The sequence below is a fragment of the Benincasa hispida genome, chromosome 10 (assembly GCF_027475165.1).
Source record: "Benincasa hispida cultivar pf3 chromosome 10, pf3_genome.v1.1, whole genome shotgun sequence".
Lineage (NCBI taxonomy): Eukaryota > Viridiplantae > Streptophyta > Magnoliopsida > Cucurbitales > Cucurbitaceae > Benincasa > Benincasa hispida.
This window is the reverse complement of record NC_143487.1, coordinates 58111934-58136517: the sequence shown is the minus strand read 5'-3', so window position 1 is coordinate 58136517 and position 24584 is coordinate 58111934. Positions and strand designations below refer to the sequence as shown.

Genomic DNA, 24584 nt, shown 5'->3' with positions numbered 1-24584 from the left:
ATTGATCCAATTTCAATGATTCAACATGCTTCATTATTTTCCATGTAGACTGACTCTCCATTGACTTCTCTTTAGGTGTTAAACAACGATTGAAAATGAGTCATATGGTAGGTGCATCCCCAAAAAAGCACCTAATCATGTTTCCCTAAGAGGTTGACTTGATTGGCTTGATTTTGGGTAGTTGCCAGGGCATCTGAATAGACATAAGAATTCTCAACAATGGATTCCTCAGGTTGTTTGCCCTTGACATCTTTCTCCTTTTCCCAGTTTTTTCTCTTCAAAATAAAGCAGTTTTGAATCAAATGCCCCTTCTTTGTACAGTATTTCCATCTCAGCTTCTACTTGCCCTTTTTATCTTCATTTCGTTGTTGTTTTCCACCTTTTCCATGGTTGGAATTAGGTTTGGTTTTCACAAAAAGGCCTTATCTACGACGTTGATCCTTCTTTGTGGCTTGGAGCTGAATTTCTCTAGTTTTTAAGGGCTGGTATAATTGAATATTAGTAATAAACTCTCTGCCATATTTTAGTGCACTTTTTACCTCTCTGTAGGATTTAGGAAGGGAATTAAGGAGCATAAAGGCTTCATTTTCATCATCTGGTTTCTCTCTAAGACTCTTGAATTCAGACACAATCTTCTTGAATTCATCTAAGTTGACTGTCAAAGACTTGGAGGGATCCATCTTATAGGTGAAGAACTTCTCCCTTTGGTACATTTTATTAGAAAGATCTTAGGTCTTTCAATTTGACCCAAATCTTGTATGTTGGCTCTTCTTCAATCATCTGCCTTAGAACACTATCACTGAGATTCAAAATGAGTGTTCCATATGCTGTTAATTCCATATCTTCTCTTTCTTGTGTTGTGACTGATCTAGAAGCTTGGATGGATCAATGAGGGTCGTGTGAGCCTTTTGCTCACTGAGTAAGGCTTTAATTTTTGCCTTCCAAAGGGAAAAATCATCATTTCCATCAAACTTCTCAATCTCAACTCTTACCATTGCCATTTCAGGTATGAATTTGAATCTTGATCTTCCAAAATTTGCTTTCTTGATGACAAAGATTACTCTGATACCACTATTGTTGGACTTTGAATTCTAATTGTAGGCTAAAACTTGATTGGAGGAGTCTGATCCAATTCAAATTGAAGCTAGATAGAATGCTTGGCACACATTGCCAATTCAAATTCAAACTTATCAATCTCAACTCTTACCATTGCCACGTCTTCAACTTCTTTGGCACACACGTGGTAAGTTTTTTCAATTTTCATAGAAACAAGATTGAATCAATCAGAAAATATTTTTGAAAGGAACTCTCTCTCTCTAAACTCGATTTTCCTTTCAATCTCACACTAACTCACAACTTCTGTCAGTGGCATTTTGCAAGGAAAATAATCGAAAAATCACACATGCATACAGTGAAGAAGAAGAAGAAGAAGAAGGACGCAGGGAGTTACGTGGTTCGGCAAGCGAGGCCTACATCCACGAGAAGGTTGTCTTTTACTTCTTGAAGGCTACAAAAGGAAGATAAGACTTCTTTTCTTACCGATTACTCTATATTTGGTTTTACAAAAGAGATCTCCTTTTATATTAGGTAGATCTGATTTAGATTTTGTTTAGTATTGTACTGTAAACTAAAAAAATATAGCCTTTGAATCATTTTTTGCCCTATCAAGATTAAAGTAGTCACATCTTTAATCTATTTTAGTTTAAAATTAGTCCAATCATCCTAGTCATTTTTTCGTTAAGCCACTAAGGGTTCTGTTATTTCAAAGATTAAAATTGAATACTATTGAAATTTCAAGGATAAAAGTGTTAGATTTTGAAACATAGAGACCAAATAGAAACTAAACTCAAAACTTAGGGACCAAAAGGACATTTTTCCTTTTAATTTTATAATATTCGGATATTTTATTCTATTTTATTATAAGAAATATTTGAAGATATGATTGAAATTCTTAATGGTATATTCTCTGCATCTCATGAAGCAGCATATTTTTTACTGACAACAATGCATGTGATAGTATATTAATGGATAGAAATGATGACTCAGTATCAAATGTACTTTTAATTTTCATTATGCAATAATAAACAACTTTTGTTATGGGTACCTTTATACATTATTTACTAATCAATAAGATATATTTTTAGTCAGTAAAATATAAATATATTAAAATTAGTTTCTTTTCTTAAAGAATAGATTTAATCGAATACGTATGAATAATTTACTTCATTTCAATTTCACAACCAAACACACATTTTGACAAGTTTTGAAATATTCAAATTGAAAACTTCTAAACTAGAAGCAAGTTTTTTTTTTTTTTTTTTTGTGATTTTAATATGATCGCAAAAATTAACTTTTGTATTGAATTTTTAAGGGCAAACTTAACACATGACCCGTGCCAGTATGAAGGTATGAGGATCCTATTGTAACCAAAAAAGAAGGTTTTTGGTTTGTGATAAGCTTTTGCATTATTTATTATTCTTGCTTCTTGAGCTGGAAATGTTGGCTTCTTCTTCAAACACTTCACTTTATTTTCCACTTTGTGGGGTTTCAAATCTGCCATTAAAAGTTTTGTCAGTTTATAAGAAAATTTGCTTCACCTATATACATAAATAATCAATGAAAAATTAACAATAAAGACTATAATAATAAAAAAAAAGTCAAGTAAATGGATTGTACCTATCTTTAACTCAGAATTGTTCAAATTTTCTTTCTTCGCCGCCATTTTTTTTGAGCTCCTGAGATTTGAAAATGGCTTTACTTCCACTTTCTTGATAATTTCTTTTCATCCTCATAGGAGTTGGTGAAGGTAAAGTTTGAACAGCATTATTTTTAACTTCCTTTCTTGATCTTTTGTTACCCATTATTTTGGCACAAACATTTTCTTCAAATTCTTCTCTCTCGCTTTTTACATTCATTTGAAAGCCTTTAATTTCCCCTTCCTCAGATTGTTTTTTGTTATTAAATTCTCTAGAAGGAGTTGGATATTCTTTCCCAGTAGCAGTTTTGTCAAATATAAGAACATGAAAGCATGAGTTGCCTTCATATGTAAATACTACAAAATGACAAATATCAATTGAATAAAATTTTACAAAATCAGTCCACCCTGTTTCTAACCAAAATTTTTCATTATTTTTTATTAATCCTATTTCCACTTTGCCCCGTTAACTACTTTAAGGCAAACCTCCTCACCTTTCAAAGTTTCTCCATATTTTCGTACAAATTTCATTGGAACTTCCTGAATTATAAAAAGGCAACATAAAAAAAAATATATCAGAAATTTAAAACCCATTTCTACTCATGTTCTAAGAAATTATGCTAAATTTTTTGGGGAAAAAATAGCTTTCAGAAGATAGTTCTTTTTAGAATTAAACCAAGAATAGAAGTGCTTCGTCAAGAAATTTGAGAAACATAATATAAGTGTTTTGAGTGGGTATTCTTAAGTGAATAAAAGCTTTCAGAAAGTTTTTCAGCTTTGAAAGTTTTGAGGAAAGTTGTTTTTAGAATAGAACATAATATGAGTTTTTTAGCTTGCAAAGTTTCTCCATGTTTTCTCATAAATTTCATTGAAAATTTAAGACCCATTTCTACTCAGGTTTTCAAAAACTATGCTAAATTTTGAAAACTAAAACCTTGTTTGATAACCATTTTAGTTTTAAGTTTTTGGTCTTATGGTTTTTGAAAAACAAAAAGCATATATGCTTGGAAACTTTTTTTAAAAAAAACAGAAAACTATGTTTGTCTGGTAACTATTTTGAATTTTAAGATTTTTTTTTTTTTCAAAATTATGTGATAATGAACTTTTATTGTTTCTAAAAACAAAAAAATTTCACAATCTATTAATTTGGACTTTAAATTTTTACTGTTATCATATTGAAAATAATTTTTTCAAAATTTTGAGCAGAAAAAGGAAATAGTAAACAAACACAAACCAATTTTTTCCAAAATAAAAAAACCAAAACAAAAACCAGACAACAATCCCTAAAAAAATAGTTTTCATTTTTTTTTTTTTTTTTTTTTTTTAAGAATTAAACTAAGAATACAAGTGTTTCAAGATAATATGGAATTCTTGAGTTTTATGAATATAGGGCACTACAAAGAAGAAGAAGAAGAAAGAAAGAACTAAAGAAGATAATATTTGACTTACAAGCTTTTGTTGAGTGATTGTGTGAGGAAGAATGACTTTGAAGAAGTGGGGAGGCGTTGATGAAGCTAATGAGGAAGCCATTGTTGTTAAGGGAAGCTTTAACTTGTTTTTTCTTTTATTTTTGTTCTTTGAAATGAGAATATGAAGGGAAGAGAAAGAAGAAGAAGGGTTTTAATAAAGAGGGTTGGAGGATTAAATTCATTGGGTTGATAATGATATATGTCTTTTGTTGAAAAGTTTGTCATTATTAAACTTAATTTGTGGCATTTAATGTGACTTTTGGGTTTTGTGTCTTTTAGTTTTTTGTAACCAATAGTGATTTTTGAGTTATAGGAGTTATGTGAGTTATGAGCATTTGATGACATTTATAGCTTTAAACTATTGGCATTCCTATGGTTATGTTTGTAAACCTATATAAAGGCATGCTTAATTGAATAGAAAATATATCTCTCATTTTTCATATTTGTCCTCCACGTTTTTTTTCTAACATAGTGGTATCAGAGCTAGTAGAAAATATTGAGAGAAAAATGGCCAATGGTGGGATAGGTTCACTTCAACTACCAATGCTTACCAAGCTCAACTATGACAATTGGAGCATCAAGATAAAAGCATTACTAGGAGCACAAGATGTGTGGGAGATCGTGGAGAACGGTTTCCAAGAGGCAAAAGCTGAAGTCGATCAAGTGCAAAGAGATGCGTTAAAGGAGACAAGAAAGAAGGACAAGAAGGCTCTTTATATCTTGTATCAATCGATGGACGAAGATACGTTTGAGACCATTGCCAATGCGGAGACGTCAAAGGCGACATGGGACAAGCTCCAATCGACTCATAGAGGAGCTGATTGTGTGAAAAAGGTACGGTTGCAAACCTTACGTGGTGAGTTTGAATCTTTACAAATGAAGGAGATGGAGGTGATAGCGGAATATCACACAAAAGTAATGGTTGTCGTCAACCAATTGAGACAGAATGGTGAAGAAATCACCGATGTTCGTGTCATGGAGAAGGTTCTACGAAGCCTAAATACAAAGTTCGAGATTATCGCCACGAAGATCGAGGAGACACAGGATCTCGAGAACATGATAATTGAACAATTTATACGCTCGTTACAAGCCTATGAGGAGAAAAAGAAAAAGGAGGATGGAGCAAACAGAGACCGTTGAACAACTTCTCTAACTCAAAATCAAGGAGGAGAATAGTCGTGGACGTGGAAGAGGTCGTGGTGGTCGAGGCCATGGTGGAAGAGGTGAAGCCAACACAGATGTTTCTCAAAACTCATCTAAATCCTCAAGAGGAAGAGGAGGTCAAGGTCGTGGAAGATGTGGGGGAAGGTCCAGGAGAGATAAATCTCAGGTAAAATGTTATAATTGTAACAAATATGGACATTATGCGAATGAGTGTTACTCATCTCAAACAGAGTCGATTGATTGAAAGCATCAGGACCGATCAATCGCTAGCATATCAAAAGCCCATCAAGGGCAATCCAATTATGCAAAGGAGAATGGAACCTTATTTATGGTTTCAAAGGGAGAAGAAGAGAGTCAAGATAGTATGTGGTATCTTGACACAGGATCCTCAAATCATATGTGTGGAAAACGCGAGATGTTTGTGGAGTTGAACGAGATGGAGAAAGGTAATATTGCCTTTGAGACAATTCTTTGGCCGCTATCAAAGGAATAGGTAAAATTCTCATTCGGTTAAAAAATGGAGAAAATCAATAGATCACAAATGTTTATTACATTCCCAATGTAAAAAATAATATATTGAGTGTAGGACAATTGTTAGAGAAAGGTTTTGAAGTTCAAATGAAAAACAATTGTTTGTATTTGAGGGATAATCATGAGAGACTTATTGCTAAAGTCTCCATGACCAAAAACCGAATGTTTCCTTTGAATATATGTAATGATGTTCTAAAATGCTTGAAGACGCGTTATGAAGATCTCTCTTGGCTATGGCATCTACGGTTCGGGCACCTCAATTTTGGAAGTCTAGAAGATTTGTCGAAGATGAAGATAGTGCAAGGTTTACCATACATTCACAAGCCAAACCAAGTGTGTGAAGGGTGTTTGCTTGGCAAACATCATCAAAGTAGTTTTCCGAAGGAGTCTATGACAAGAGCAAAGAAGCCTTTAGAACTCATCCATGCAGATGTGTGTGGAATGATCAAACCAAAGTTTCATGGTGAAAGTAAATATTTCCTTCTTTTTATTGATGATTTTTCCAAAAAAACATGGGTGTACTTTTTGAAGGAAAAATCAGAAGTATTTGAAATATTCAAGAGATTTAAGGCAAGTGTGGAGAATGAAAGCAACCTTACAATCAAGGCCATGAGAATCAATCGAGGTGGTGAGTTCACATCAAATGAGTTCAAACAATTTTGTGATGAAAAAGGCATCTGACATCCGTTAATAGTCCCAAGGGCACTGCAACAAAATGGCATGGTGGAGAGGAAGACTCGACAATCTTGAACATGGCAAGAAGCATGCTAAAGACAAAGAAGATGACAAGGGAATTTTGGGCGGAGGTCGTAGCTTATGCGGTTTATTTGATAAATCGAGCACCAACCAAAAGTGTGCTTGACAAAACGCCTCAAGAAGCATGGAACAGAAGAAAGCCCGGGATTGGTCACTTCAAGGTGTTTGGGAGTATTGCATATGCTCATGTTTCGGAATAAAAAAGGACAAAACTCGATGATCGAAGCGAGAAACACATCTTCATCGGCTATGATGCAAGTTTTTACAATCCTTTGAATGGGAAGGTAATGATTAGTCGTGATGTTGTTTTTTATGAGGAAGCCTCTTGGGATTGAAATAAACAAGAGGAGGAGTATGATTTCCTTCCATATTTTGAAGAAGACGATGAAAATGAGCTAACCAGGGATGAAATGGGTGAAGGTTTGCCCATTCCAGTGCCACCTCATTCGACTGATCGATCATCATCTGAAGGTTTATCCAGCGATTTGGAGAACAAAATTGGCCCAAGAGGAACTTGAAGTATACGGGAACTTAATGAGGTAAATGAAAATCAAAATGACATAATTCTCTATTGTCTTTTTGGTGATTGAGAGCCTATTATTTTCCAAGAAGTCATTGCAAGCAAGAAATGGAAGGATGCAATGGATGAAGAAATTCGAGTGATAGAGAAAAATGACACATGGGAGTTGACCAAACTTTCAAAAGGGCACAACCGATCGGAGTGAAGTGGGTATATAATACAAAGAGAAAAGTCAATGACGATATTGAGAGGCACAAGGCGAGACTAGTGGTGAAAGGGTATAGTCAACGACATGGCATCGACTATGATGAGGTATTTGCCCCTGTTGTTCGCCTTGAAACTATTTGTTTGATTATTACTTTGGCAGCCGATAATCATTGGAAGATACATCAAATGGATGTCAAATCGGCATTCTCGAACGGAATTCTTGAGGAAGAGGTCTATGTGGAACAACCATTGGGTTATGAAGTCAAGGGTGAAGAAGATAAAGTGCTTCAATTGAAGAAGACACTTTATGGTTTAAAGCAAACACCAAGAGCATGGAATTCAAAGATTGACAAGTACTTTCAAGAGAAGAAGTATATGAAGTATCCTTATGAGCATGCCCTCTACATCAAAATGCAAGGGGAAAGCATACTAATCATTTGTTTATATATTGATGATTTAGTATTTACCAGAAATAATCCTAGCATGTTTGATGAGTTCAAAAGAGAGATGACAAAGGAGTTTTAAATGACGGACATTGGTCTCATGAGTTACTATCTTGGGATCGAGGTCAAACAAGGTGAAGATGGAATTTTTATCCCAAGAGGGCTATGCTAAAGAAGTGCTCAAAAAGTTCAATATGAATGATGCTAATCCAGTTGGAGCATCGACGGAATGTGGAGTCAAAATCACCAAGCAAAATGGAGGAGAGAAGGTAAATTCTACATATTTCAAAAGCTTGGTTGGAAGTTTAAGATACTTGACATGTACAAGACCAGATATTCTTTATTCGGTTGGAATTATTAGTCGATTTATGGAGGAACCGACAGCAACACATTGCAAAATGGCAAAAAGGATACTTCGCTACATCAAAGGGACGATTGTGTATGGTTTTTCCTATGTCTCTTCTAGCAATTTTGATATTGTTGGTTATTGTGATAGTGATTGGAGTAGTGATTTGGATGATCGAAAAAGCACTACGGGGTTTGTGTTTTTTGTTGGTGAAACGATGTTCACATGGATGTCAAAAAAGCAACCCATAGTCACATTATCAACATGCGAGGCAGAGTACGTCGTAGCAACTTCATGTGTATGTCATGCAATTTAGCTAAGAAACTTAGTGAAGGAGTTGAAGTTTCAAATGGAAGGTCCAATGAAGATTTTTATTGACAACAAATCAGCCATTGCCTTAGCAAAAAATCCGGTATTTCATGGGAGGAGCAAGCACATTGATACCCGATTTCACTACATTCGGGATTGCATTACGAAGAAAGAAGTTGAACTGAAATATATCAAGTCACAAGACCAAGCGGCGGACATTTTCACAAAGCCCCTTCAAGTTGGAGACTTTTATCAAAATGAGGAGTTTACTTGGTGTAACAAATCAAGTTTAAGGGGGGTGTTGAAAAGTTTGTCATTATTAAACTTTATTTGTAGTATTTAGTGTGACTTTTGGGTTTTGTGACTTTTAGTTTTTTGTAACCAATAGTGATTTTTGAGTTGTAGAAGTTATGTGAGTTATAAGCATTTGATGACATTTATAGCTTTAAACCAGGAATTCCTATGGTTATGTTTGTAAGCCTATATAAAGGCATGCTTAGTTGAATGGAAAATATATCTCTCATTTTTCATATTTGTCCTCCACGTTTTTTTCTAACATCTTTTTCATTTATGGGGAGAAAAGGAATGAATAAAGTGGTTTTTGAGGAAAAATCAAATCTTTAAAAATATGATTTAACACATTTTTCAAAAAAAAATATTTTTTTTATAATTATTTTGTGAAAATAAAGAAAGGATTGGTGGGGTTTGGTGGAGGGAACTTTTTTGTTTCAGAAATGTTCAAAAGCCTATTTTCCTTATTTAGGATGAACAAGATATGTCAATCCCACACCAAGGTGGCAGATGGCTTTGGATATAATTGACCCTAATTTATTAATTTGTTGTAAAAAAAAACCATTAAAAAAAACTAAGCAATAAATTTTAAAGAAAAATTAAATAGTTTTTTTTTTTTAATGGGATATCTTTTCATATTGCTTGTGTATTTGTCACATTTGATGTTTCAAAAATCAAATAAGAGCCAAGTTGAGGTTGGTTTTATGAAAAAAAAGAATGTAATTTGGGTTATGGCAAGGGTGACATTTGAAGAGGGATTGACGTGGTTACAGAGGAGAAAGAAAGAAAAGACTTAGAACTGAATTATAAATACTTAAATAGTGTTAAGAAGATTAATGGAAAAGAAAAAGGAAATAGAGATCATTGGCTTGGAGAGAAAAGGGAAAATTTAAGAAGAGGAAGAAGAAAGAGAGAAGAAAGAATAATAAGAATAGGAAATAGGAAAACTTTGTTATGAAAAGTACAAAGAGAAGATTTTGAAGATCAAAATTATAAGTTGGAATTTTAAATATTGGGAATTTAAGGAAAGAAAGGTACACATAGGGTTTAGTGAAGAGAGATGAAGGATATATACATATATATTGCAAAAGTATTATAATTAAAGTGTACGAGAGGGAATCGAATCTCTAATCTCAAGGTTGATAGGACAAACACTATGTCAATTGAGTTATACTAATATTGATTAAGATAAAGGACATTTTGAGACGTATGAAGTGGGAAGATATTTTTTTTTTCTTTTTTTTTTTTTTTGAAAAAAATACCCTTTAATCAAAGTTAAAATATTAATGGATGAGAAAGAAAGCGAAAATTTTGAAGATTGACGAGGTCGATAGGACAAACACTATATCATTTGAACTACGTTCATATTCATCGAGGTCGAGATAAAGGGTATTTTAAGACTTATAAAGTGGGAAGATAATTTTTTTTCTTTTTTTTTTTTCTTTTTTAAAAAAATACCCTTTTAATTCAAGTTAAAATTTTAATGGATGAGAGAGAGCGAAAATTTTGAAGATTGAGAATAATGTTTAGAGATAGAAAGTTGTATCAAGTGATACTTTTTTATAACAATATTTACAAGGTAAGAAGGAGGTAAAATTGGAGGAATATTGTAACTTTTAAAAATAATAAGTGAAATATTGTAGTTTTGAAAATAATTAGAAAAATATGGTAGTTTTTTAGATTTGACTGGCACAATTTTTTTTAATTGATATATGTTGAGTGTTGAAAACTCAACCTTAACTTGTCGAGTGTTTAGAACTCAACCCCCTTTTCCTCCTTTTTTTTTGTTTTTTAATACTATTCATTTACCTTCCCTAAACAAGGTACTCTATGCAAATTTACCGTTCTATTTCTTAATAAAAAGAAAAATTTTACCCTCATATTTCTTAATAATATTTAAAATTTATATCTTTAACTCTTAACTCTAAGAGACATTAGAGAAAAGAACAAATTCTCAATCTTTTTCTTCCATATTACAACTATTATTCATAACTCAAAAATAATAAAAATGTAAACTAAAATGTTCATATCAATACAACAATTTAATGTTTCTCATTTATTTAAAAATAATAATAAAAAAAATCAATGTACTCCACAAGGCGGACGACATCAATTTCAAGTTGATTCTCGTCGTCGACTTTGAACTCTAGGTTGCTTTGGTTCTTCTTGATGTTGCTTTGGTTCTCTTGATGTTGCTCTGGTGGCTCTTGTACCTCTACAGACACTTCATAATATAAATATTCATTATATTCTCTATGGTTGTGCTCATGTTCATGTATTGACTATTTGTATAGAAATTGGGTAAAGTGTCTATGACAACTTTGTAAGGCTCCCAAATAATCTTAAAACATAAAATATTATATTAAAAATATTAAAGGAAAATACATTAAAAATATGAACAAATATAGAAAATAATATGGGCAAGTACATTGTACACATTATTTTTTATATTACAGCAAGACAGTAGGATAGCTCTAGTTTGAATCTTGAATTTATGAACTGATGATATCAAAGACCTAGAAAATAATTAAAACATAATGTAGAAACTGGGTCTCAAGGAGAAGCAGATAGTCTAAAAAGGCCAAATAGAGATAGAAGAATCTAAATACACATAGATAATGTGGGGAAAAAACCCCAAAAACCACGATCCTTGATCTCTTGGTAAGAATCAAATTAAAAATACTACAGCTTCTTAAAAACATGTCAAGAAAAAGGTTGAATTTCAGAATGGTACCAAAGCAAAAGGAAATAATAAGGATACACTAGAGCACCTAAAATATGAAAAGAATTTGAAAATCTAGTTAGTAATGCTCTATAATAATTCATGTGCACACAAGTTCAACAAATGCATTCACATTGAAATCATACACTACTACAAAACTAAGTTTTAATATTAGTTTAAAACTGATATTATGTACGCTTGTGTATGTGATAACCACCTTATCATATATTAAACTATATGTTATATCAAATATATCATATAACCTATAGTTTAATATTGTATAAGTATAATATAACCTATAGTTTTCATTTTCTCATTAATGCATGGAATTTAATATAAATCACATTTATATTAAAATTAATTATATGAATCCAATTCACGTAATTAATATTTGAACCACATTCAAATATTTATTTTCTCTCAAATAAACTTTATATTATAATGTATAAAATAAATTATATTAATTATATAATTAAATTAAATTAATTATATCACATATAATTGATCTCTCATTTAAATTGAACAATTCAAATTAATCTAAAATTCATTTTCATTAAATCCTTGAGCTACAGAGGGGACCTCATAGGCCTATAAAGTGAAGCTCTAGTGGTACTTGAATAATTAATTAAACTCCTTTAATTAAAGTATTCAACATCCATTAACTGTCGGACACTCTACTAAAGACTGACAACTGCACTTTTCACACTACAGATATATTTCTGTGTCCATGGATAAAACCAATCAATAGTGCGATGACCCGCTACAAATTGCTCGTAAGTACAGTTAGGTCAAAATTACCGTTTTGCCCCTATAGTTACACCTAACTTCTTAAGTACCATTGATCCCTCTAATTAACAATAAGTCATAGTCCAACTATGACCAAACCACTTTCGGGCCAAGAGAGAGCAACATTGTTCAAGACCCAGAATTAGTTCTTATCTACTTACCCTAACATTGGAGAATGAGTTTATTCCATTTTGTGTACTCCCCAATCAGACAAAGTAGGCTTATTGAGTCGGCAATTTGACCATTTTCACTCATACAAATCAAAGGACCGCCTTCATAGGCAATAGTTCACAAATCACCCAAGATTGAGGTCATGTCACCTATGGTCATTCTAGTGAAATGTAAGTCTCAATTATGAACGACGTTATATAAGGAGACTAGTCATTTCGTGGTCCGGTCTTATACAAATTCTTTTGTGTAGAATACCACATCTCACGTGTCTCCACATGAATGATCAGGATTAGATCAACCTTATCCATCTACTACAGACCATTTAGGTTACCACTTCAACATGATCCACCTGTATGTCTCTACATACATGTTTAAGCAACAGATGATAACCTTGGAGATTAGTTTATTGGTTTCTGAGTTCAATGCTACTAAATGTCAAATAAAATATCTCATATTTTATTAAATAAATAAAATATTTGTACAATACAATTACAAACTACAGGACCCTACGAGATTTAGGACATCTACCTCAACAATATGAACATCCATTAGAATGTTGAAATCATCATTAGTTGGAGAAGAAGAAGACACAACACATAGAAAATTATTAAATCCACTATTGGAAACCCCTTCTAAAAGCATATCAGTGGCATGAACAACTAATGGATATCTTGTACTTTGTTCTTTAACTAAATTAAAAAACCAAGCAACATCGGTATCGCCATGAATGTCAATCATAGTTTGAATGCCATTGATACCAAAATCCAATAAGATTGATAATTGTATTGAAGAAATAGATGCATCCAATTGAATTTCCTTTAATATCAAACTCATAAATTCTCAAAACAGATAATCTCATCGACCAATACGCCTTTAGTCCTGAAATTTAAGTAATTATGTTTATCATCCCACTATCCACTATAAAACACCACTACTACAAGCTTAATCATATTTTCATATCACTACAAGAAACACAAATTAAACTTATAACATTGATAAACTAGTATAATAAATATAAAACAATATCTATCAGTGATAGATTAATATCATTAATAGACTATGACATGTATCTATTAGTAGTAGACCCATATTAGTAGACTAGTGTCAGTGATAGGAAGTTCATGATTGATTGGAAAAAAAAAAAACCTAAATATAAACCAAAACAAAAATTAACTCATGAAGCTTGTAAAAATAGTCAAATCGACTAATAACATCAAAATATTTCAATTAAACATCAATGAAACCTAAAACAGTACAAATTTTAAAAACCCAGGTGAAACCAAATCCAAATACCGAGGAAGAATTGTGACCTAGACTTGGGAGAAAGACTTGCACAAACAAAAGATGAAATGAATTTATATTAGAAAACTGAGATGATGAGAAAATACCAAATTGTGACTAGAAATAGCAAATCGTAAAAAATATATCAAATTGCAAGCAGAAAACTTATTAGTGGTTCTTCTCAGAATTGCGCGGGAAAGAATGAAGAAGACGTACCTAAAATTGGTGCATGAGCTTAAAGGAAAGGAAAAGAGAATCAGGTGGGAGAACAATAAAGATTACCTCAAAATCAAGTATGAAGAAAACGACAGAGACGGAAAAATAAAACAAATGCGGACTACCTCAAAATCTAGAATCAAGAATACGCCAGGGAGGGAAAAAAAAAGGAAACGCGGGCATGAAGAAGACGAACGGGAGGAGGTTATTTTAGGAATAAAATAAAATTTTCAACCAGATCTCCCAAATATTCTATATATGGGATTAGTTTTAAAAAATGATATATATTATTTATTTATAATTAAAAAAAAACACCTACTACAAATATCCTATTTGATTTAGATTTCAATAGAAATCTTTTCAAATCAGTGAAATCTTATTAGATTTAAATTCATTATATCTTTTTATCCAAACTTCATTCCGATTTGGACATATATCAAAATTTTATCCCAAATCTAAATGGTAGGTTTTTACCATCCAAATACGTTTGAAATTTATTTTAAATTAAAATTTGACGACATTCCACATCTAATTGCAAATTCAAACTCTCCAACTTTGAAGTTTTATCATCAAAACAAATTGAATTGTTATAAGACCTCAAATTCATAGTCCAAATTTTATTGCAAAATTCAAATTATCCAAATTTAGACTTTTATCTAATTTGATAAAATCGTGGATAAAATCCCAAATTAATTTCAAACTAAAGTTTTGCCATATTCAAGAATTTAAGCTTCGGTACGATTTGAATTCTACTCCAAATTTAGGCAAGTATCTTGGAGAGGAGTTCAATTTCACTCCAAATTCAACTTATATAGCACAAATTTTCTACTAAAATTGAAATTGAAGTTTATGTTAAGAAAGGGAATCAAAACTTTGACTTAAATTCATGTTTTGATAAGTTGACGTAATTATAAAAAGTATATATACTAGTGTGTAGGATATAAAATTCAAGTCAAGTCTAAGTACCAAATTCATGGTTTGATTAAATGGACACATCAAATATAGTCAAAATTAAGAGCAAGTAACTTGTATTTTGATTCCAACTTTATCTTTTTCAAGATTCATTCACCCATGCATGTGCATGAATCTTGAAAAGGAGGCATTTGTTGAATGAGAAATTTTGGACCAATCACAAATTGTCACTTGAATTTGGGGCTAATTAAAAATTAACATGTGTACCAAGTTGAAATTGAAGTCATAAATTGGTAATCTGATGTCTTATGTTTTTGTCTTGACCATTAGATCAAATTAATTATCTTGGTCTAATTAAACATTAAAGTTTGGGCTAAAGTTAAATTAGACCCAAGAATATGCTTAATTGGACCTAAATGTCAAAAGACCCAAATCTAATTAATTGGGCCCAAGGGCCAGGTCCATGGACAAACCAAGTCGAAGCCCACAAAAGCAATTGAGAGCTCTATAAATAGAGAAATTCTCTTCATTTGTGGGAGTAAAAGATTTTACACTCTAGAGGGCTTATAGAGAATTCTCCCAATAATCAGAAGACTTTCTAACTCGCTGACCACACTTGAAGACTGAGTCCTTTAAAGATACAAACATTATCATACGTTCCACTTCTTCAAAACAAGCATATGCATTCAACTGAGAAAGAATAAGAGGATTAAACTGGGTTTTATGCCCTAAACTCATTGATACTAAATGTATATAATTGATTGTCATCAATAAAGAGTTATCGATGTTATTTCAATAAGAGTTATTGATTGTGTTGTATTAGCTTTATCTTAATAACCCTAAATCCAATAAACTAACTTCTTAGGTTGTGTTATGAGTCTTGAATAGTATGTGGAAACATACAGGGATCAATATTCAAGATACAGCTTGAAGGGTCTACAGTATAGGGATAAGGCGGGGTACCTTATCATGGTGACACTATGGATACGCCCCACTTTATATTTAATAGAAACACAATGATCCAATCATTCGTGTAGGTGACATGCGAGTGAAGGTATCCTATGCAATGAGTTTGCATAAGACTGGATCGCGAAATAGTAACCACTAAATGTAACTCCGTTGACTAATTAAGTTTCTATTTCAAAAGGATGACTTAGGCAACTTAGTCTTAATCCTGAGTACATTATGACCTTTTGTTCACGAGGGATTGTCCTTTGATTTGTATGGGTGAGAGTTGCCAATTCGCCCACTCAATAAGCCTTCCATTTTGGAGACAAGATCGAGTGGGAGCTAGGAATATAATAACATAAGATGGATTTCCACTCCTTTCTAATTTTAGGGTAAGTAAATGAGTGTTTCCCTTAAGTGGTATCCTCGAAACTTGAACAAAGGGTCCTACTCTCTCACTAGCCCGAGAGGGGATTCTGTTTAATGGTTGGACAATAAATAGGTTGTTCATTAGAGGAGTGTTGGTACTTAAGGATGTAAAGGTGATCCAGAGGTAAAACAATAATTTGACCCAGTTAATGTTGTGAATACTCGTGAAGGACTAACTTGTTGTTATTGGTCTATATCTGTGGCACAAAAATATATTTGCAGTGAGAAGAGTGTAGTTGTGGGTATTTAGTGGAATGTACCCACAGTTAACGAATATTGATTAATGTGGTCAATGAGTTTAGCCAATTAATCTCATATCATTGAAGATTCTGATCTTGGTACATTAGGTACATTTCTTAGCTCTTAAAGGGTATTGAGGTAATTATGTCATAATTGAATTCGAAATGTTCAAATTCACTTAGGGAAATAGTATAAGGTATGGTGATACATTATAATATAAAGTTTATTTTTTTAATTAAACTTTATAATATAATCTAATTTTGGATATGATTCAAAATCAATTTATACAAGAATTAAATATTTGAAGAAGTTCAAATATTAATTTAATATGAATTGTTTTATATTAAAACTATAAGTTAAAATTTAATGCGTATTAGATGCACATTAAAACTATAGGTTGTGACAGAAGTACAATTGAATATTATTTAAATATAGATTAAATTAAATATGTGATATTTAATTTGGTAATTAATTAATTTAATTTAATTTAATTAATTGAATTAAAACTATAGGTTATATGAGAGATATTCATTTAAACATGATTTAAATGAAATTATTAATTAAATTAATTAATTACTATTTATTTGATTTATTTTGTTAAATTCAATAATAATATAATTAAAAATAACTCCCATACGTGGGAGTTATCAGAAACGTGGAGCACTGACCACATTTACCACTCTCTCTCCAATAACCTCTCACGCCTAGTATACTTGTAGAGGTGGAAAAAAAAGAGATATATATTTTAAAAAAAATAAAGGTTTATTTGAGAAATAACGGCTCTAGAATTCTCTCAAAAACATCACATTGTTCTTGTGATTTTGAATTCCAAATATTTGAGATTGGTTCCCACAAACCAATAGCCTCATTTTTTCAAAAAATAGGAAGGTTCCCATAATAGTTTCTTTAAACGTACAGTGGAAGACAACAGGATTACAAAGCATTATAATTCATCAATTTTGGCTTTAAATTAAGCATGCTCATGAGATATTAAAAGGGTTTCATACATACCTTTGAAGATCTACTTCAAACTCAAAATTCAACTGCAATTCTCCCTTCTTCTGGTCGTGAACCACCACTAGAGCTTCCTTAGTATCCTTTAGGAGCCTTAGATTGAGTTGTGGAACTCAAAATAAGGTGGAATTTAGGGAATTAAGGAGAAAGGTCACTGGTTCTTACTGTTGAAGACTCTTCTTCAGTCTTCAACCTCCAGACTTCTTCAACAAAAAATAAAGTGTTTGCACGATTTTCCCACTCCAATTCTGAATGTTTTTATCCAGTCAGAGCATGCAATCTTATTGCATTAATATTGGCCGGCTCCACCTTGAGAATATTATGTGGAAATATAGTGAGAAATGAATAAGGTGCTTGAATATTAAAAGTGGAAAAATCCCACATTTGGGATTTTTCCATTTTTCAATTTCTTTTTCTTTTCTTTTTTTAATTTACAACTAATTTTCAAAATAAAACTGTTTTTCAATTTTAATTCTAAATTAAAACTAAAATTTTATTAATTTTACTAAAATTAATTCAATAATTAATTTTTCTAATAAAAATTAATCATTAATAATTAATTAAACAATTGAATTAATTCTATTAATTTAATATCAAATATTAAATTAATTTAACACCAATTCCACCACCATAAATCATTATTCATGAAATTAATATTTAAGTCACATTTAAATATTAATTGATTCTCCAATTTCATTTAATTCGATAATTAAACATGTAATAATATCGCATATAATTACAAATTCCTTTAATTTGAATTTGAACGTTTCAAATTAACTCATCACATTATTCTAAGGCTTATTTCATTTGTGAGCTAGTTGGGGGACCTAATGGACCTACAAATCATAGACTCCAATGATCCGAGATTAATTGGCTAAACTCTTTATACTGAATTAACCCTCATTCGTTAACTACCGGGTTTCACTAAAGCCCAATAGTTACACTCCCCTTACTGTACATATATTGTGTCCACTTGATATAACCATGATTACTAAGTTAACCCTTCATAGGTTGTTCGTAATAACGCCTGAGTCAAATGACTATTTTACCCCCAAGATTACCTCTTATTCCTTAAGTCCCATCGATCCTCTAATGAATAATTGGTTTGTGATCCGATCATTAAACTGACTCCCTCTTGAGCCATCGAAAGGGTGGGACCCCTTGTTCAAGACCCGGAATCAGCACTTAAGGGAAAATCTTTCTACTATCCTTGAAAGCGAGTAGGAGTAAATTCCTTCTTATACCCTATGTCCCCAGCTATTACCTCCAAGGAAAAGAACAAGAAGTGAAGAAAGTACAGAAGAGACAGAATCTTGGGCTAATCAGGGCCCGAGGTGAAGATTGGAAGTTCCAGGCAAAATTACAAAAAACATTTAGCTGAAATTTTAAAGTAAGAAAGTTAACTCAATCTAAACAAGTTTGTAGAAGAACGTTTCTTAAAAAGAGCTCTGAATTTTGAGTTATGAATTTTTAAAGTTATAATAGGGAATCAGTGCATAAGCAGACAGTGCTTGGGATGAACAAACAACCAGTTTACCGTGGGAGTTATAGCGAGATATAGGGATGAGGAACTCGCTTATAGAGGAAATCTCGCTGATCTCGCCCTAAAGAATCTCGCCGATCTTGCTCTAGAAGGGAATCTCGCAAGGAATTGGGCTGAGTATCGCTAGTAAGGTGAGTATCGCTAGGATGAAAGTTTGCCAGAAAAAGCTTAATCTCACTGGTATCGCTCTAGAGGATCTCGCTGATCTCGCTCATGGGGATCTTGCCAGTAAAGCTGTCTTTGTTGATGAAAGTTCCTTTAATAAGTGAATTAGTTGAGGTATTTTACTAAGAATTCTAAGTAGTTTAACCGGGAATTATGTCATTTCAGGCCAAGAAGAGCTAGGAGAGGAAGAGCTAGGAGAGGCGTATAAACCATTAAGAGCTTAACGAGCGGTGAGTGACTAAGTGAACTAATGTCTCAAGTACTTATGCATATAAAATCAAGTTACAGTGACATTAGTGATGAATTTATACTTTCTCAAGCAACAAATAGATGGAAAATAACTTAACGCATATTCCCCGGCTTGTATATGTGTAACACAGGCCAAGGTATGTCATGTAGTCATTACAACAGTTAAGTTCTAATGTTAAAATATGCTTCCTAGAGGAAGACTATGAGAGAATGAGTTCTTGTGTAGATGGTAGGCAACAGAACTTAACTTGATGATACAAAACACCCCGGTACCGAAGGACATTTGAGAAGGTATCTTAGTAGCTCGATACTGAAGGACAAGTTTGAGAAGGTATCTGAGCAGAAGTACCTAAGGTATGACGGTACTTAGTATGGCCACGTGCACATAGGTAGTTCTGAATGAGAGGCCGAAGTATGGGTCTCTTGGTCGGTAATAAACATTGGGAGCTCGAGCATTTGGGCTCATTCTCAACTAAGGAATAATGATGTTTGATGATATCTAAGAATGGTTAAAAGCTACATTTAGAGACAATTGCTTGAAACACTTATTAATATATTTACACGTTTACAGTAATGTAATGCATAATATTATACGATTTTATAGTCACTCATTGGGCTTTAAGCTCACAGAATTTTTGTGTTTTCCCTTCTCAGGTAGCGGTCAGATTCCTTCGGGATGATCCTGCTGCTGCTTGCCACCTAAAGACTCGGCTTATTAAGAAGACTTAGGTTGATGACCTATTTATGTACACATGTTTTGAGAGGGACTAGGGCTTTGTTAGAGATGTTTGGGCCCACCTGTGAATGTTTCTCCCCTTAAATGTCATATCATGGCTGTATGTATGTGTTTATATAATATTTTGTAGAATCTTAAGGAGGCATACCATATGCATACATTATTATTGTTTATCAGGTTGGCATTTAGATTAGAGGGCTAAGGTGGTAGGTGCTGGCAGCAGGGCTAGTAACTACAGCGGTGATATCTTCTTTTAGATTAAAAGAGTAATCTGGGAGGGGGTATGACAAGTTGGTATCAAAGCATAAGGTTTTGGGAATGAGAGGGGAAGTTCATGCACAAGTCTAAGTCCCTAAGTGCGAGTCCCTAACATGTGTACATTGTATTAGGGGAAATGCTGAGGTAACGTGGCAGACCGAGTAAGCAAACAGGTGGCAGGAATACTGACCCTACCAATAAGGGCCCAGAGGTTAGAGAGAACCTACCGGGTGGGAAAAAGAAGATGAATGATCCAGTGGGTCAGGAAACGATGTATGAGGGAGAGTCTAGTACTCCCCAGGCAAGGGCAGATTCTTAGCTAGAATATGTAATTTTTGAGAGGATAGTGCAGAGATTAGCAGCCAGTGTGGGCTCCGTACGAGCCGACCCAGAGAAAAAATATGGTATTGAGAGGTTTAAAGCCCTAGGGGCTATGACATTTGAAGGTACAACAGACCCAACTGAAGCTGAGTTATGGCTAGATGTAGTTGAAAAATGTTTCAATGTTATGAGTTGTCCAGAGGACAGGAAAGTAGGGCTAGCCACCTTCCTATTACAGAAAGGAGCAGAGAAATGGTGGAAAGTGATATCCGCCAGACGAGCCAGTACAGATGCGATGTTATGGCCTGAGTTCAGGAAGGCCTTTGAAGACAAGTACTACCCCAGCTCGTTCCGAGAAGCGAAAAGGGATGAGTTTCTCAAACTAACGCAGGGAATTATGTCGGTGGCAGAGTACGAGTAGAAATTTACAGAGTTATCACAATACGCCCTACCGATTATTGTTGAGGAAAGAGATCGATGTAGGAAGTTTGAACAGGGTTTAAGGAAAGAAATTAGAACTTCGGTGACGTCTAGGTTAATTGGCTAGATTTTAACCAATTAGTAGAAATAGCAACACGAGTCGAGCGAAGTTTGGCAGATGATGAGCAGTTGCCAAGAGGTAATGAGGCAGTAGTAGGGCCTAGAGACAGGGGATCCCAACCTCCAGTTGCAACTCAGACTAGTGGAAGCCAATTCAGGGGAACCAATTGGCAGGGATCCAAGAAAAGAAAAACGAGACCCTTGGCCAGTGCAGCTAGTCGATCAGAGATGCCACGAGCTGGTGAGTTAGTAGCCAGCACAGACAAGAGACCGACGTACCCTAGTTGTGATAAGAGGCATTTTGGGGCATGCTATAGTGGCAGAGGGGTATGTTTTCAATGTGGACAAACAGGGCATTTCAAGAGGGACTGTCCCCAAGTGAATAGGGACGTCCCGACAGCACAACAACCAACCTCCCAGATAGTTAACCAACCAAAGAGTGCTGGAAATCGAGGCAAAGGGTCAAGTGGTGCCAAGCAGAAGAATGTCGTAGGTTGACCCCAGCAACAGGGGCGAGTGTACGCCGTAACACATCAGGAGGCAGTGGAGTCTCCCGATGTTGTGACCGGTAATGTTATATTTTATGGACAGTCTGATTATGTTCGATTTGTTCCTGGTGCCACACATTCATTTATATCTAGTATGTATGCATCTAGTATAGATAGGTTGGTTGAACCTATGCTTGAAGAGTTATTTATCTCTATCCATTTGGGAGATGTGATAATGGTAGATAGATGTTATAATCATTGTGAGGTACTGATCAATGGTCAGAATTTCTATGCTGATTTACTTCCCTTAGAACTGTTGGAGTTTGATGCTACCTTAGGAATGGATTTTCTAAGTAAGTATCGTGCTTCAGTAGACTGTTACAAGAAAGAGGTAGTACTTAGAAAATCAAATTGCCAGGATGCAATGCTGACAGGAATCGAAAAATTAGCCACGAGGAATCTAATATCGACAGTGAAAGCTCGGTAGCTGTTGAGCAAGGGATGTGAAGCCTATCTGGCTCATGTAGTGGTTGCTCAAGGGAAAAAGCTGAATCCAGAAGATGTCCCAATGGTAAATGAGTTTTGGGATATATTCTCTAAAGAATATCGGGATTACCACCCGACAGAGAGGTAGAGTTTACTATTGACTTAGTTCCCAGAATAACTCCTATATCGCAGGCACTGTATAGAATGGCGACGACTGAGTTGAAAGAATTAAAGGTTCAACTGCAAGAGTTAATTGACAAGGGATACATTCAACCTAGTGTATCGCCTTGGGAGCTTCGGTATTGTTTGTGAGGAAAAAAGACGGCACACTTAGATTGTGTATCGACTATAGGCAGCTCAATAAGGTAACGATTAAGAACAAATATCCGTTACCACGCATTGATGATTTGTTTGATCAGCTAAGAGAAGCCACGATGTTTTCAAAGATAGACCTGAGATCGGGTTAGCATCAACTGAAAGTGAGGGAAGCTGACATTCCTAAAACCACATTTAGAACAAGATATGACATTATGAATTTTTAGTAATGCCATTTGGATTAACAAATGCCCCTACGATATTCATGGATCTTATGAATAGGATATTTCATCCCTACTTGGACCAGTTCGTGATAGTATTCATTGATGATATACTGGTGTATTCTGGTAGTAGGGAGGATCATATAACCCAACTGAGGATAGTATTGAAGACGCTGCGAGATAGGCAGTTATATGCTAAATTCAGTAAATATGATTTTTGGTTAGATCAGGTGGTATTTCTTGGGCATGTTGTTTCAGCAGATGGCATTAGTGTAGATGCCCAGAAGACGGAAGCAATAATTAGTTGGGAATGACCCACGACTGTTTCAGAGATACGCAGTTTCCTGGGTTTGGCAGGTTATTATCGGAGATTTGTGGAGGGTTTCTCTAAGATAGCTCTTCGGTTGACAAACCTGACCAAGAAAGACATGAGGTTTGAATGGTCGTCGGAGTGTGAGCATAGTTTTCAGGAGTTGAAACAGAGATTAGTATTAGCACCAGTGCTTACCTTGCCTATTCCAGGTAAGGAATTTGAGATTTATTGTGACGCATCTCGACAAGGATTGGGATGTGTGTTGATGCAGGATGGAAAGGTGGTTGCATATACCTCTCGTCAACCTAAGAAACACGAGAGCATCTATCCTACACATGATCTGGAGTTGACAATAGTTGTTTTGGCTCTGAAGTTGTAGAGACATTACCTGTTTGGAGAGTGCAGCAGAATATTTACAGATCACAAAAGCTTAAAATATATCTTTGATAAAAAAAGAGTTGAATCTAAGACAACGAAGATGGATTGAATTGATTAAAGATTATGACTGTTCCATCGAGTACCACCCTGGTAAGGTTAATGTTGTAGCAGATGCATTAAGTAGGAAATCCTCGGGAGCCAAGGCCATTATCGGGTCAATAAGAGGAATGTTATTGCAGGAGTTCAAGAATTCCAGAACCGCCTTATTAGTGGATCGTCAGGAGGAATGATAGCTACTTTTCAGATAAGGTCGACCTTAGTAGAAAACCTTAAGCAGGAACAATTGGCAGACCCTGATCTTTAGAAGATTGCTGATGATGTAAGTAAGGGCATCAGGGTTGACTTTCAACTGGGAACAGACAGTATACTAGAAAAGGAGAGGAGAATGTGTGTGCCTAACAAGCTACAGCTTAAACAAGCCATTCTAGAGGAAACACATAGTTCCGCTTATGCCATGCATCCAGGTAGCACCAAGATGTATAGAACTTTGAAGAAGTCGTATTGGTGGCCTGGGATGAAGAGAGACATAGCAGAATATGTGGACCGATGTATAGTCTGTCAACAAGTAAAACCTGAGAGACAAAGACAAGTAGGATTACTCAATCCACTTTCAGTGCCTGAGTGGAAGTAGGAGCATGTGACAATGGACTTTCTATTTGGATTGCCTAAGACACCCTCAGGATATGATGAGATTTGGGTAATAGTCGATAGACTAACCAAGACGGTCAAGTTTATGCTAGTAAAAGTTACTTTTACACTAGATCGTCTAGCTAAGATTTATGTGGATAGGATAATTAGTCAATATGGAGCTCCAGTGTCGATAGTGTCAGACCGGGACTCGAGGTTCACTTCAAAATTTTGGCCTAGTTTACAAAAGGCTATGGGCACTAAATTGCATTTCAGTACGACTTTTCATCCACAAACAGATGGATAGCCAGAAAGAACTATACAGACACTAGAAGATATGTTAAGAGCTTGTGTATTACAATTCAAAGGAAGTTTGGATACACAATTATCGTTGATTGAATTTGCATACAACAATAGCTACCATTCTAGTATCA

General features: G+C 34.1%; 4 protein-coding genes across 5 annotated transcripts in view; 2 read left to right on the top strand and 2 right to left on the bottom strand.

The window, feature by feature from the left end:
- Positions 1 to 4229, bottom strand: part of LOC120089155 (B3 domain-containing protein At3g17010-like) — a 40677-nt gene extending 36448 nt beyond the window's left edge. Inside the window, 1 exon segment of the mRNA XM_090306431.1 lies at positions 4145 to 4229. Coding sequence (XP_090162557.1) covers positions 4145 to 4225 — 81 coding nt within the window. The 5' untranslated portion in view covers positions 4226 to 4229.
- Positions 4230 to 4671: 442 nt separating this feature from the next.
- On the top strand, positions 4672 to 5304 carry LOC150033503 (uncharacterized). The gene has a single exon (XM_090306430.1). It carries the CDS (start codon positions 4672 to 4674, stop codon positions 5302 to 5304), a length of 633 nt encoding a protein of 210 aa, XP_090162556.1.
- A 5497-nt stretch (positions 5305 to 10801) lies between these two features.
- LOC120087840 (uncharacterized) overlaps positions 10802 to 24584 on the bottom strand; it is a 30250-nt gene continuing 16467 nt past the window's right edge. The window contains exons 5-6 of one of the 2 annotated variants that reach the window (XM_090305494.1): positions 17448 to 17759; positions 10802 to 10955 (exon numbers count right to left, since the gene is read on the bottom strand). The gene's annotated coding sequence lies outside the window, so the exon portion shown is untranslated. The remainder of the gene's footprint in view (positions 10956 to 17447; positions 17760 to 24584) is intronic. The other variant, XM_090305495.1, reaches the window with a different exon arrangement.
- On the top strand, positions 20673 to 24154 carry LOC150033502 (uncharacterized). The gene is made up of 9 exons (XM_090306428.1): positions 20673 to 20702; positions 20754 to 21125; positions 21257 to 21751; positions 21854 to 22141; positions 22250 to 22321; positions 22429 to 22535; positions 22906 to 23036; positions 23130 to 23294; positions 23883 to 24154. Exons 1-9 carry the CDS (start codon positions 20673 to 20675, stop codon positions 24152 to 24154), a joined length of 1932 nt encoding a protein of 643 aa, XP_090162554.1.

Bases quoted from the DNA above. Each gene is read 5' to 3' on its own strand.
- LOC150033503 (XM_090306430.1), top strand. From the start codon at position 4,672: ATGGCCAATGGTGGGATAGGTTCACTTCAACTACCAATGCTTACCAAG.
- LOC150033502 (XM_090306428.1), top strand. From the start codon at position 20,673: ATGTATGAGGGAGAGTCTAGTACTCCCCAG. The intron at 22,536-22,905 runs GTATTGTTTGTG...TTCTGGTAGTAG, and splicing joins GTATCGCCTTGGGAGCTTCG to GGAGGATCATATAACCCAAC. The intron at 23,295-23,882 runs GTAAGGAATTTG...AACTGGGAACAG, and splicing joins GCTTACCTTGCCTATTCCAG to ACAGTATACTAGAAAAGGAG.